General features: G+C 42.1%; 1 protein-coding gene across 2 annotated transcripts in view; it reads left to right on the top strand.

The window, feature by feature from the left end:
• CYP2R1 (cytochrome P450 family 2 subfamily R member 1) overlaps positions 1–16,054 on the top strand; it is a 252,410-nt gene that overhangs the window by 131,579 nt on the left and 104,777 nt on the right. For both annotated transcript variants that reach the window (XM_078681021.1, XM_078681022.1), the window contains exon 3: positions 5,500–6,132. In XM_078681021.1, coding sequence (XP_078537147.1) covers positions 5,500–6,132 — 633 coding nt within the window. The remainder of the gene's footprint in view (positions 1–5,499; positions 6,133–16,054) is intronic.

The following is a 16,054-nucleotide window of genomic DNA, read 5'->3' as shown; positions in this document are numbered from 1 at the left end:
GCAATTACCACTGTAAGGCTTTTCAACCATGACATCTCTGTTATCCCTGATTCCTAGTTGCTGTCTAGTTGTTTCATATCCATCCCTGGAAATATCTCTCTTTTTATGGCCATTTGTTTGTTTGTACATGAGAATCTACATCTGTCATCAAATCCAATTCCAACAGCGGCGGTCTCCCCATTGGAGTGGAGGAGCGTGCCACTACCAGCACCCCCGCCACCACCAGCAAACAATACGATAATAAAACAGGTTTTAAACCAGTCTCTGGCTGGCCATACCCTCATGCGCAGTGAAGCTCTCTCCAGCCCCAGCAACGCAGCTGGCACAGACTCTCAGTCTTCCTGGGAGCGCAAGTGCCTGCGCTCAGGCCAATCCTGATGCTGCTTTCATGCAGCGTCAGGACTGGCTACACTGCAATCTGGGAGTCTGTGTCACCCGAACTCCCCCGACCTCCCTCCTCTGGCCCGGCCTACCTCCAGGGGAAGGGTCGCTAATGAATTCCAAACGTGGCATATCCCACAATATACACTTTTGGATCATTTTTTTGATTGTCATAGATATGTCCTTCCAGCTCTGAGCTACTCAAGTTTTAAACCTAGATTCCATGAAAGTAGTTATTGTCAAAAAAACCTATATAGAAAATCTTTTTCGAGACTGAGACTTAATCAGACTCAGATTTACTTACACAATGTCTGTTTGAGGTAGACCCAGTTTCACTTCGCATTCTTCTTTTTACCTCAGAATGCTGTTTAGTAAAAAGTAGTGTTTCTTTTGCTAGTATTACTGATAAAAATACCAGATGAAATATTAAACTTATTGCATAGTTTGATAATTGCTCCTAACCAACTGGGAACCCTAATAATTTGAATCTGGGTTTGTAAATCCCCAGCACCTTCCAAATTTGTGTAACATTCTCACGAATGGACAGATATGTTGTCAGTGAAGGCCTCTTCCATGTCACCCCCATTTTGCCTCCACCGGGTTGGGAAAAAGAATGTCCGGTAACCAGAATTGTGGATGGCAGTGACATGCTAAAATAGTCTGGCACCACAACCCATTCTGTGTCTCACTTTTTTCCCTGATGTGATAAAAAGGTAATGGGGTAGGGTGGTAGTCATCTTGGCTTCGGGCCACACTTAGGGACACCAGACAGTATTTTTGCACCTGGGGAGGCACAATTTACCGTCTTACTGCCTGCTTATGTGTCAAAACTACACCCAAAGAAATCTCAATTTCCTTTCACATGCCATGCAATTTGGGCTCTGGGTCAGTCGGCAACCAGGTACCCATACGAAATATGGCTATTTTTGACACATAGAGACCAGATTATATCCAGGGCTGCGTGGCTTGTTTGAATTCCTGAATGCCCTGAATATGTCAAAGTATGGGGTCAAAAAGATTCCTTTTTCCATATTTGTGCGACCGAAAACATGAGCTCTTCCAACCAGTGGCCAAAGCCATTCCACCCTGCATTCCTATATTCTACTAATTGAAACTCTGCCTCATGTGTGGGTATCTTTGCCCATTTAAAAGAGTAATAGGCTCAATTTTTCATTAATTAGTCTTGATGGCTGGTCTGTACACAATAAAAATCCACTATAAGCTGCAGCCCAGTTGGTGGATGTGGTTATCAGTTGTTTTTGGACAACAGCAAACACTCTATATCATTGTGACCAGAAGAGTCTGATGGATGTTACATTATAATACTATTGTCAGCTAGGAGTCAGCCAGTGAGGCAAAACATTTCAGGTGAAAACTTCTCCTATTTCTTCCTGTTTATTTTTAAAGATTAATTCATTTATGAAAACCATGAGCCATCTACACAAGAGACCCTCTGTTGAATTCAGAGTTTGTCTACTTTTCAGAAATGTGTGGCTTTCCGGTTTACACCCATTGGTGTCCACCTACTTCCATCACAGAAATTGTAAAAAGAAAATTACAAATCTGTCTGTTTCTGAAAGCTGAGAGGGGTGATCGTCGAACATCAAACCTTTTAATGGTGCCCTTCTTAGAGAAAAAAAATATTTTCTTGCACATTACATTTTCCAACGTGTTTCCAAAACAGCATTACTACATTTTGACTATATTTTGGTTCTCTCCAGCGGAATATAGAAACCCTTTGTACTTCTAGAATCCCCAGCATGTGGAAACAAAAGTAAGCAAATTTCTCTGGGACACCTTTTGTAGATAAAAGTAATGAAAGCTTAAGCACGAGTTGTCCAAAACATTCAACAAAGGACACTGAGGGGCAGGAGTTTCCGGACGGAAGAGGTTAAAACTTGGTGGGGAAAGTAGAGGCGATATAAGGTTAACAAGAGTACACAACTTGAAAAGTGTTACGTTTACATGTTAATTTAGTACCTTAATTAGGCAGCATGGCTTGCAATTTAAAATGGCCTGATAAAAGTAACATAGACATAGGTGTCAGTCTGAATGGAAGAAATGCAAGACATGGCTTCTGCTTCAGATTTTAAATTAGTTAAAGAGCCATTGAAGATAAGAAAAGCGTTTTTGGAAGGCAGAAGAAAATCTTTGTTTTACTGCACATTGATAGAGTACCAGCATTCTGCATACAATTTAACATGTTTGATACATCCCCCATTTCTTTAGAAGTTGTTTCCAAATCAGTCTGGATTTGTTATCTAATGTATACAGTTGCCGCCTTTTGCTTTGGATGCTCGACTAGAAAACATTCTTCCAAGTTTTGCCCATTCAAATTACTTTTGCTGCTTGTCTCCTGATTTTTAGGTCGAGCCTGGGCAGCACGCATGCGCGGTATGCAAGACCTGCTGTAATCACTATATTGAGTGTAAACCCACCTGCTACTTACCATTTGTTGGCTCCTCATTGGTTAGTGCTCCCAAATACATCACTTCTGTTTTTTGCTCGGGATCACTGGCCAACCACAGTTTCCTTACGCTGTATGGGTTTATGTGTTCCTGTGGGCACAAGTTCAAGAAAGGGCAAGTGTGGAAGCGTGCAAACATAACGTAAGTGAATCATGAACATCCTTCTGCCGACCTGTTTATAATGGGTTGCGCTCCACTCGCTCACTTTAAACCAAGAAAGCATCTTCTAAATCAACATAACAATGCATACGTGTAGATATGACACCCCCAACACGCACTCGCCAGCCCGGTCCTTTGTCTTTTAACATACAACAGTGCGTTTGCTCAGGCGGAAGGCTTTAGATCGCTCTATGATATATTACATGCCTTAAGGGGAGTTCGAGCTGTGGTAAGGACACTATCACATGGTGCGCATGCTCTAGGTACTTAATTTTATTATGGAGTTTCACTTTTTGGGGCAGGGGGAGTTCAACTAAAGGGCTGGGATTTACCATAAATACAATCTGGTGTTGCTTAAGAATCAAGATCACAAAATTACTGAACATCCTGTCCACTTTGGTTTGCTTTCCCAAATGTGTACGGCACCTGATACTATTGGAGTGTTTTCTACTAGTACAACATGTTTAGTTTCTGTGGGAAGAGGTAATGAGTTTCCTTTTTATCTTAAATCCCCATTGATTTATTCTTATATAATTTGTGTTTTATATTAATCTTATTTCAACATTGTTCATAGCAATGTGCGGACATAACAGATGTTTTAACCAATTAATAAAACTATGGATGAATTAAATGTGTAAGCACTACAAGTTATGCATACATATTCTTCACAAAATGCTTAACTCATTAATCTTATTCGATCACATCAGAACATTACCTAAGGAGAGAGCCAATCACTCCCCTAATGATAAATATATCTATCTCTCCAAAATATACTATATGCCATAAGGAGGCAGGTATTCTTTCTGAGTGGAACAAAAATGTATCCTGCTCGGTAATAGCATTTGTCCTGGTGGAGCAGGTTTTCTTTTCTGGGAGTGAAACTGATTAGTTAAGGCTTCACTTTCCAGGTACGTATAGGAGGGGGAACACCAAATCTAAGAAATGATAGCAGTCACTACAAGTTAGACTTCCATAAATTTTATGGAATTGATTTCTGGGAGATGCCCTGCATGGGTTATTGTTCTGTTAGAAAAATTAGGGTTTCACGTGTTTCTATAGCATTCACTTCATAATTCTAAATATTTTATGTTGCTTTGAACCCTTTTCTAATACATATTTTAAGTTGTAGGTGCTGTGCACGCTTCCAGGACCGCCGTGCACTTAACTTTTATGTGCACAGGCGCCACGCTTTCTGTTTCAGCTTGGCACCCGCTTTTATGTTTACAACTCCAATAGCTCTAATTCTTGCAAATGCGAGACCTATCACATTGCAAATGCTGTTTTTTTTTTTTATACTACAGTTGGAAGGAAATGCCTAAACTCATTACACGCAAACATTATCTATTAAACACAGAGTCTTGCTGTGCTGTCCACTCACGAGGTTATGGCAGTATGTTTTCGTGAAGGAAATGTTTTTTACACAGTAGACTATAGCAATATTTTGGGATTTAAACAAATATAATACATGAACATTCTAAATCCCATGGTCTAATCTGCTCTTTGCCTACACCATGACATCAGCACTTGATCTTTCCAATGATATGTTGTTCAGCACATGATACCGCCATCATTGCAGACTTGAGATGGAATCACATCATTTTATTGTATCATTTTAAGATTAACTTTCCTTAAAAACCTCAATGGCTCCATATTTGAGTTATTTATCTCATTCAGGACATGGTGTTCCTAAATATGCAATCTTTTCATTATACCCCCTAAGAATACATCACCGTTCCTTACCACATGAGCTCTGGGGTAGCCATGTTGACTTTTTACAGGGTTCCCTTATCTAGCAGTTCAGGTTTAGTTCTCATCCTCTATGCATGATCCCATTCTCACATTCCCCCCTTCACATATACTGGGTTGCCCAAAGTTAAGTTGAGCACCAGGTTGCACATTTCCTATAAATTACCCCACCCACATCTTGAAGCTGCTGTTCAAGTTGCAGTTAAGCAGTATGAAAACGTTGGAGGTGTCTGCAATGTCATTAGATATTCTGCATTGCTGGATGGTGACCTTAATCCTCAGATGTGAACATGCAGTTGGTGACTCGTGGGCAGAGGTCAGGGTTCTTACCATGGGGGGCAATGGGCAGAAGGTGCCAGGCCGATATTAAGCATAACGTGGAATAATTTGGAATAACAGTTAGGAACAAAGAAACCAAATTGCAACAAGCTTCAAACTCTCAAAGGTCAGTTGTACTAAAGAAACCTCTATGAATATATGAACTTGCCTTTTTGGTGATGGCATCTCTGGAAACAGAACCGCTGATATTGTTTATTGAACTTAGGCATTAGTTCAACAAGTCAGTGTTTGTTTGACCCCAGTGGAACAGTGATCTGGCTTAAGCTACTTAGTGCTGTTTCAAATCCATAGGTGGCTGTACACGTGTTGCCATCCATAATAGATTAATCCTTAATAGGTCAGGATTCAAATCAAATGATGTTGCAGACTATTTTTACTGTTTTTAAAAATTTCACTTTTTTTTCAGGATTACTGAACGCAAAATATGGGCGATGCTGGCTAGAACATCGAAAGTTGGCTGTGAACAGTTTTCGCTGCTTTGGATATGGACAAAAGATCTTTGAGAACAAAATTTCAGAAGAAGCAATGTTTTTTCTTGATGCCGTTGATACATATAAAGGGAAGCCATTTGATCCTAAGCACCTGATAACCAATGCAGTGTCCAACATTTCTAACCTGATAATATTCGGTGAACGCTTTCGATATGATGACACAGATTTTCTTCATATGATAGACATATTTAGTGAAAACATTGAACTTGCCACCAGTGCCTGGGTATTTCTGTATAACTCATTTCCATTGATCGGCATACTTCCTTTTGGAAAGCACCAGCAGCTCTTCAAAAACGCTGCAGAAGTGTATGACTTTCTTTTGGGAATAATAGAGCACTTCTCTGAAAACAGAAAACCCAAGTCCCCTCGACACTTTATAGATGCGTATCTTGATGAAATGGATCAGAACGCACATGATCAGGAAGCAACGTATACAACAGAAAACCTTATTTTCTCCGTTGGAGAGCTCATTATTGCTGGAACAGAAACAACAACAAATGTTCTCAGGTGGGCTGTATTATTCATGGCACTTTATCCTAACATTCAAGGTGAGCACAATGCGTTTTTAAGTTTCATTCAGCATAACCACACAAGGGATCTTCCTTTTGAATGGTATTTTAGGTTTTGTACCAGTCACACACATGTACCTTTGTTTGCTGTCTGATCAACGAAAGGAATTGAATTGTTTTGTCAAGACTGGCTTAGATGGAAGATTCTCAATCTCAGGCTTGAGCACATTCTCCATTTCTATTAACACAATAAATGCCTGCGGTTTGTCACCTCGAGTGGGACGGGTATGACCAGATGTGGGTCCTGTGCTCTCCATGCCACTGGAGTCAAGCTATCCTGGCTGATGAGGGCTGAAAGCCCGAAACATGTCATAGGATGCTTGTTTCCTGTCCAGGGAGGACCTGGCCTTGCATTTTGGGCTGGACTGGTCCCATTGGGTGCTGGGTCAAGACTGAATGGCATAGTGAGCAAAAAAACGATGGATTTAGGCCCAGATCTCTGTACTGGGGTGAATGTATGACATTGTTCTGCATTCTGTCCATCAATTGTTCTTTTTGCATTTGTCACTCCCGAAACCGGTCCTAGGATGCTTGTTTGCAGTGGAGGGAGGACCTGGCCTCGCAGTTCAGGCTGGACTGTTCCCATTGGGCGCAGGGTCAAGACTGATTTGCATAAGGCTGGGTCCTAACTGGAATGGCATGGTGAGCAAAAAACAATGGTTTTAGGCCCAGATCTCTGTACTGGGGTGAATGTATGCCATTGTTCTGCATTCTGCCCATCAATTGTTCTTTTTTGCATTTGAGGTTACGCATAGCACATCTAGGAAGCTAATTGGTTGGCTTCTCCTAAGCTGATCCATTTTGAACAATTTTCTGAGTAAAGCATGTGGTTATTCAGTGCCCTCTGTACCTTTGGTTGCCTTGTATCATAAATGTGCGGGTCCATTCTCGTGTTTCTGAGAGCTGGTGGTGGTGATGATTGGATTCCATGATTCCTTCTTACACATGCATTGTTTTATTTCCTGCATACTATGCACATGCATGTGTAAATTTGAAGATGTTGCAGGTAGTAGCTCTGTAACACCCTTACTTGTCCAATTGCATTACACATCTGACCTAGAGATTGCAATAGTCCATAATTCCTATTCCATATTCTAAAAGTGGTTGAAGACCACTTCATGTTAATAGCCTACTAGTAAGGTGGCAGACTGTGCTATTGTCCTAGGATGATCTAGAAACAATGGCCTAAATTTTAGCATAGTAAACCAGCACGCCGGGCACTCACTGTTGCTTAATTGTAATAAAGGTTATGCTTATTGCAGCAGACACCCCCAGGTTAATGTTGCACACGTTTATGCTCCTTCCTGTTAAGTGATAACAGATTTAGTTTTTCTATGCTCATTTTACAACCCCAGTGTAGCAAGTAGAAATTGCTAAGAAGTAAAAATTATAAACACTCGGCAGGCCCTTTTATTTGGATGTCCTACCTCTGACATTCTGAACTTCCGAAGTTCACAATTGTGCAGGCTAAGTAAGGATGATCCTCCGTATGCAATTCATTTTCACGGTCCTTGTGATATGAAGGCAATTTGACCCCCTGGCTTTCTGAGGAAAACATTTAGATCAGTTGTAACCCTTGTCCTCTCTTAAATATAACAATGTACCCTCGCCCCTTATTAAACTTTTTGGTCCCTCTATCAAATCAGAAACCATTTATGGTCTAAGATACAGAACAAACAGGAGAGAATTGAGAAAAATAGGACAACTGTGGTGAGTAAGAATATTGCTTAGTACAATGAATATTATTATAAGAAATATGAATAGAAACAATTTATCTCTCACAAAATACTCCTGTTCACCATTACAAAGCATAGATTGCATGCAGCAGCCTAAATAATGCTGCACCCTGCACTAAATTGAGTCAGGAATGTGTCCATATGAATGTATATTAATATGTAGAAATACAGACCCAGATCTAGGAGAGCAAGAGCCCACTGCTTCCTGCGTGCAGCCACGGTTGAAAACACAAGGGTCTTGCAAGAAGCATCTTTGCGGATGTCATTCCGATTACTGTTTCACATGCATAAATGTTTGTGCTTCCCCACATTGTTCTTCATGGTTGCCATGTTTAAGTTTGGTCTCAGTGGCACCACACAGCCCTGCCTGGAGGCTAAACAAGAAGACATTGTCCGTCATGTTGCTATGGACGGAGATAGATGGTTGCCTTGCAGGGGAAGAAGCCACTTTCCTCTCCGTGTCAAAAGAAAGTGCCTCAGCCTCTGTTGGCAGCATGGTGATAAAAAAAACAAGAAGCATTGGCAAAGCCAATAGGTCTCACCTAAGTGAGAGCTATTATCCTTGCCAAAGACTGTTAGCCATGTAGACATTAATGTGGCTGCTGTGCAGCATGGATTAACGTTAGGAAGAAAAGTATTGGCAATGGCAATCCATCTCACTTTGTATATAAAGGGAAATGGGATAGATTGGCATTTCCAAAGTTTGTTATTAACCACTTGCCAATGCTGAAGCAACATTAATAGCATACAACAAACGATAATACACGCAGGCACCCAACGTGGCTGCACGTTATGGGACAGGCCTCTGAGCAACAATATTCATAGTGCAACAAGTCACATTATTGTGGTGATGTCTAGGTGTCCTTCATAGAGGGGCATTTCATGATAGCAGCCATAGTGTTAATCACTGAGATTAAAATAAGATTGCGAATTTGGTTAACACATGACTTGTCCAGTTTGTATTGCTTTTATAAATCCATTGAGTATTCAAGTTTCAAAGACTCGAATCGGCATCTGATGACCCCGCCAAAGGAAATGACAATTGGTCAGGAAAATTCCATGATGAAATTCTCATGAAATAGGCCCTCTTAAAACAAGTATTGTTAAAGATTAAGTGTGGCATATGTCTGAGGCTGTATTGGCCACGTAGAGCTACTGTGGGAGAGTAAAACATTAAAAAAAGAACATGAAGCGCAGCACCCTTTTCATGAACCTGCATTTTCCAACCAAATAGCCTGTGTAAACAGACTTTCTTTTATTGCACTGCACCCATCTCACAGATGGCTGGCGCTCTTCATGTTACATTTTTTTAATGTTTAATTTTCGCACAGCAGCTGTATGTGGCCGAGACAGCCTCACACATACGCCACACTTTGTTAAAGATGAAGTGCATTGCATGTGTGAGGTTGTGTTGGCCTGCACGAAACGCCAATAATAAAGAAAAAGTAGTGCAGTGAAAGCAAGTACGTGACCCAAACTGAAAGGATCCATGTAGAGGGGAGGATCGCTAGGGCTGGGACAAAAAGCCCACAAGGCGGGACACATGTACCCGGTGCACCAACCAAAACAATGGAATTCATAAAGGCACGCCAAGCAACCAATCAAAAAATGGTAGGCGTGTTTCATGCACAGAGGAATTACTAAATGACTCGCAGAGGAGCGCATGCGCGCTGCCTCTAGGCTCGACCAAAAAAGGAATCCCATTGCCTTAAGCTGCATGCAGTTCCCCCCTCATTTCGCTTACTAGGACATACAGAGCAGCAACATATACCTGACCTGCCACCCTAGGGTTGAGTTTCCTTGAGCTGCTCCTGTAGAAGCTCTAACTCCCTGCCACAACTCTCCTCTTCCACAGGGATAGGGTATTTTTTTTCTTCTGGGGTCACTGATTATCTGACAAGGGAGAGTGCTCAGAAGCGCGATCTCTGTAGACCTACTTAGTTTGCTCACGGGTCATTTCAGTGTTTTTATGGAATCTGTATTTGTAGGGAACTAGCATTCATTCAGAATCCTACCATTTCACAGATTGTTTTTACATTGAAAATGGCCTCATCTGACTGGCTTGTGTTTAATAAGTGGCTTCTCCAGATGCACTTACCCTTCCACCTAGACCGTCTTGGCGGTTGTTTCCTCCTGCTGCATGCCTGGTGGTATTCCCGGTCCCCATCCTTGCTTTTTCTTCACCTGTACTCTGGTGCTTTCCACTGTGACTGCATCTATCAGAGTTTAGTGGGGTGGGGTGGCTGGAAGAATGGAGGCAGCACAAGAAGAACAACCTTGGAAAGGATGGCGGATGTAGCAGGCAGTTATACTCCACTACCCTCAAAACAATATGTTGAACATATGGCCCCCTCGTATGGCACTGCCAAACCACTGCAGTGTGCAGGGGCCCTCATGGTTTGAGATACGCCTCATGAGTGGGACACTTTATTGAGCAGGATAATTGTGGTCTTAGTCGACAGACTGCAGGCACCCAGGAGATTGTGGGTCGACAACGTTGTGACTGAGAGCCATTGGACAGCTGGTTTCTCTCCAAGGATAAACAGGTTTAGAATCTGAGATTTGTAAGACCACTGAGCTGATTAAGTGAGAGATAGAAAATGATAACTTATCAGTGTGGTATAAAAACTAGTTTCTGAGCCACATCAGAGCAGAGCAGCGGAGAAAACCTGGCTCTGTGACCCCTGCTAAAAACAAAGGATCCCTCCACTACATCCTCTGCAAGTGTGACTTTACTGACGCACTCCAAGTTGGCATCTTTCAATTTGTATTTATGGCATGCTCAATTACATACTAACCTTGTTTTGCATTGTTCAACACTCGGTCTTCTCCGACTCCGAAAATGGTGTATGTGTCAGCAGGAACTTGATGCACTGGTGTGAGGCAGTGGTTGCTTAGAAAGTAGTTACCTTTCTGCCTTCTTACCAAGGAGTTCTTTTCCCCGCTGCAGATATTATTTACATATTGAATTTATCACCTCTTTTTAGGTTTGGTCTCCATGGCATCTTGTGGCATTGAAATAGTGGTACAAACCATATTATACACTCTCTTATTCATGTGGCCTTCCTTGTAACCAAGTGTAAGCATGCACATGTGGGCAGATGCCCATGACTGAAACGCAAAGGTGATGGGAGAAGTGCTCAGTCCCTATGGCATTTTGTTTTTTGCCTACTATGCCAATCCCCTCAAGTAGCAGCTAAACACAAATCAAAATTGGTCTTGCTCCAAGAGGAACAGTCCAGCTCCAAGAGGAACAGTCCAGCCCCAACATCCAGGCCAGGTCCTCCCAGAACGTGAATGCAAGCATCCCAACGACCAATACCGGCCTTGTCAGGGAGGTGCAGTTTATCCAGACAGAACACCAGGAGAACTGCAAGGATGGAGCAGCAAGTCCATCCTGCCTTTAATCTTGGCTGTACTCATAAACAAACAGAGAATTTCAATTGTATGTGTACATGCTGTAAAATAAATCTGCTCTCACAGGAATCTTGAAGTCTGAAATTGTATATTAACAAAAGAAAAATCACCCGTGAATCACAGAATTTGGCAGCAAGGGGATCCCCAGGTACCCGTAGAGCGTAGTTTCTAAAATGCACACGTACAGAACACAAATTTATGTTTTCATAAACGGGCTCCAAAGGAGATAATGTGACCAAACCAAAACAGAAGACAAAGCAGGCGCTGAAACTGTACTGCGGGATAGTGCACACTCAGCCTTCGATAGATATAAAAATGTAAACTTTCAAAGCCGAGCATGGTATTTGAGAAGTACTTGCTTTCAGTGCTAGACATGAGAGTGAGCCTTTACATGTCAGAGAAGGGAACAACTTGGTAGCTGTGATTTTGTAAGTTATTAAGAATATAGCTGACACTAATACAGTTTGTAAAGGCAAACATTTAAATTCCACAATGCTTACAAACAGTATTACCAAAACCCATGCTAGATAATCTTTGCCAGTACTTGGGCTTTGTAAAGAGAGATAGGCAAGATTAAATCTTTCGCATTTGTCAATGCTTGCTTTTCCTTTGGTTTCTTCGGAATATGCAAAAGTAATATCAACACACTGAATGTGATCATGACAACTTCAATTCCTTGGCCTTCACCAATCAGACTGTTTGCTTTCACTAGGAGTTTTAGTTTGATTTGCTTATATTGCGCTAACTTGACTGTCACATCTGATGGAAATAATATGCAGAAGGGAAACCGAGATTAGTAAACCCGGTGTTCATATAACTTGAAAGACAGTGGTCATTAACTAAGGCTTTGTGGACAGGGCATATTAACTTGCACAGTCGCCTTTGTATGTAACTGTGTTTCCAAATGTAAGTGATTTAACTAGGAACATGTCCTGAATACAATGCATGTGGCTGCTGCTCAGTGTTCACTGGGGTGCGGGCGTGCTCAAATAATATTTTAAAAAACAAACTAAATGGGCGCACGCGTGCAAATGTAAACTTACAATATATATTTTTTTTAACTTACCTGACAACAGGACCTCCTGCTCTGGGCCTCGTCCCACCGCAACCCTGCCACCAGAAAACTCCCTTGAGCAATCAGGGCTCTGCTCTCACCAGCATGAGAGCCGCGCCCTAATTGGAGGGAGTGGCCTGTCTCAGTGCTCTACAGCGCTAGGAAGCCTACAGTTGCTCTAACCCAGTTGTCTTATCTTAAGACAAGCTGTGTTACAGTTTTCAAAGTGCTCATTTCTGGCTGGCCGCTGCAACACGGATGCCCAAAAAGACATGCGCACTTTGAAAAGTGCACAATCTACCCACCCTCCTCCCAGTCCCTGATGCTGTCATTCAGCAGTAGCCTCACCCCGTCCAGACGCTCGTTCAGGATGGGAGGATGTCAGGATGAAAAATAAAATAGTTATGGTGAATTACCATTTAATTTTTCAGCTCAGGGGCATTTAAGTGGGGCAACTCTCCATGCTCCAACGGAGGAGCCGCCCCTGAATTAGGGCCATCTTACACCAGATGGCCAAGGGCTGCAACATGCTTTTGTGTCTGCTTTTTTTCCCCATTGGGCACTTTATGCCCTAACTGTAATATGGAGTTTCCTGTTGCAAACCTATGAGAGTGTTCCCACATTTGCATAGGGACATTACACTTGCGTCCATGCTGCATTACAGATGCAGTGGCACAGCCAGTGCATTCAATACCCCTTAGGATTATCCTTTGGCAATGTGGGACATGTGTTAGTTGAGGGGTGCTGGACCCCAAACATTATCTCCCTCTCCGTTCTCGTACTGCGCTCACCTGCGATTGGTAGCCTTGACCTCTATTAAAATAAGGCCTGTGCTCTGGTAGTGAAATAGTGGCTGTGTCTTCCACTGATGTACTGCCCCAGCACAGGCCCAAAAAGCCAACGTTTTCATCTGCTTTGGGGAGACTATATTATTTCTTTATTTGCACTCACTGTCAGGGTAAAAGTGCACTTTGGCGCAGTGCACATGATAGGTAATACAGTCTATGCTTGTCACATGCACGCCATCATAGAGATAACAAGCATTGGCATAGCCAATAGGTCTCGCTTTTGGGACCTTATAAGTATTTAGTTATGCAGCACAGTATCCTTGGTGCAACATTACCAACTGTTGCATGGCTAAACACTTATAATGCCCAAAGGTAAGACCTATTGGCTATGCCAATGCGTGTTCCACTTGAATTGATTAACTAAACCATGGAAACTGTATACTGTATGGAACAAGCATTATATTGCACCAAGAATTTACATCCTGAACACAGATGAGCCTTTAAGTTGTTTCACTGGGGCTTTCTTTGTTAGAAGGCAATGAAGATGGGCCATGACTTGTTAAAGATTTTTGTTTTTGCATAGTGTGGCTTTTGCACTTTTTCAGTGTCAAACTAAGGTAAACTAGCAATTCACTATAGACAGCCTCGCCCATCGAATATCAACAAAATCCTTTCACAACACAGTGAGGTTGATCCAGTCACTTAACATATAGAACCACAACCCCTCACACTACAAATAACACATCTTCACAAGCCAAAGCAAACTCCAGTAGATGGAAACCTCAGAACCACTTGGAAGGTCACCCTGGACTGCAGGACCAGTGGCCGTTGTGCAATAAATAAAAGGAAACAACCTACTCTGTGCTAAAGCGCAACACGATCTTGTATCTCAGTTCTTAAAACCCCAGGACTCCCTTTTGTCCTTGCAGGCAGCAGGTTAAAGGTTTACACAACTTTCAGCCTCCGGAGACAACAGACTGACCAGTTGTCATATTGTCATTTGCAAACAAAACAAAAAAAAACATAGAAGTCTGGCAAAAGGCAAGGACAGGACCTTGGATGTTGCTCAGACCGAGGTTCAGCAGATGGCTCTTCTACTGTGAGAAACTGCTGCCATAAACCAATTTCTTACACCTTTGACATTTATTAGCAATATTATTGTATTCCCTTTAAATGGGGGTCTCGTTTGGTCGCTTGGTACAGGCAGACTGTTTGTAAATAGGAATCATCAGAGCAGTAGCACATATGAGGCCAAAGATGCCACATAAGGTGGAGAAAAGATGTGTAGAAAGGCAAATGAAAAAAAAGAAAATGAGAAACAGCTTTTCTAGGCAAGTAAAATCTTTCACTAACTATGCTTACATTTTACAAGGTATTTCTGTGTCTCAGCTGGCAATCTAGTGAGAATCATAGGTTAAAGCGACCCGTTGTGTGATACTGCTGATTATAGAGCTATGCTAAGTTTGCTAATGGTATAACTCTTCTCGATATGTAAAGTAACGGAATTATCCATCTTCTCTGTACTAGATTGTGAGCATGCAAGAAATCAAAACAAGTTTACCTTGTTACAATAAGCCTCATTTACAAATGATTACGTTGGAAAATGTACATTTTGCTCCAATAGGGCTACAAGCATATTTGGAGCAAAATTACTACTTTGTGGATTTCATTAAAATGTGCTCACACCATTTGAATCTTGGACTTGGTGCTTACCAGTAGGACTTACCTAGCACATTCTCATTTCAGGCCATTCTAATTAGGGCAACAGCAGGGACGGGTTCACTTACTAAAGAGCTACTCTATCTAAACAATTACATTTTATTTTGTATTTGAGTTCATGCCGAGGCAATAGGATTATTCTGAGCTACACAATAGATGCTTATTATTATAGGAAGTTTAAGCACAATTTTTCAATACCCCAAAACATGCTTCTCGAGCCGTTCCAAGCACCTTGGAAAACCAGGAGTTAGAATGATGTACTCAAAATGTATAACCTGGACAGATAAAATATTACTTATAAGTATTGCTGCTACATACCTGCGAGGACAGTTGTAGAAGACTTGCAGACTCTATAGGGGACGCAAATAATGGGTCTTGCCGGACACTGACCACTGTGTAGCCACTCTGCAGACCCTCTCAGTCCGATTCTTTGCCCTTGCTACATGGTAGAGACCAGACGTTTGCATTCTTTTTCCACAGATTCATGGGGACGACTATGTTCCCCAATATGGGGAAGAAAACTGCTATGAAGAGTTTCAGGATACCACCGGTTGGACACTACACTTAATACTGGCCTTGTGACCCCACCCTGCCCTGGGTCATGGCATTCACTGTGGTTATGCACGGAACGAGTTTTGGATTTACGCCTACCAAGCTACCACCATGGAAGTAAAAACACATGTACCGATGGAAGTCTTGTAACCTGGCCAGGCTCCCACAGTGCAACTATTACCCTTTACTGAGGCACTAAAAGACGCTATTTTAGGCTCTTGGTGTAAGCCTTTTTAAGAGGCACCTGTTAACAAACAGGTAGTTCGTCACCTTTGTCCTGCATCTGATAACCCTGCATTTCTTACACAGCGCCTGAGTCTGGTGGTACTGGTATCCACCAGCAAAGTCAGTTCCAGTGTTTTACCTACCTCTCTCCATGATTGTGAAAACAAATAAACGCATTTTATAAACTGATTGTTCCTTCACGAGCCTTGCTCTGAGATCAGTAAATGCCAGCTACCTCTTGGGCTGCTACTCTGTGCCCTTTGGGACATGTTGGCACAAAGTTTACCTGCTGTTCCGGATGACTGTCAGGTGTCCCTTACACGAGCTATTCAGGATGGCTGCAATGGAGCAAAATTTGCAATCAGATCTGGACTGGACACAACCGAGTGCTTTGGATGTGCTATGGCTAC

The sequence above is a fragment of the Lissotriton helveticus genome, chromosome 3_1, assembly GCF_964261635.1.
Source record: "Lissotriton helveticus chromosome 3_1, aLisHel1.1, whole genome shotgun sequence".
In the NCBI taxonomy this organism is placed as follows: domain Eukaryota; kingdom Metazoa; phylum Chordata; class Amphibia; order Caudata; family Salamandridae; genus Lissotriton; species Lissotriton helveticus.
This window is presented reverse-complemented; position numbering and strand designations above follow the sequence as displayed.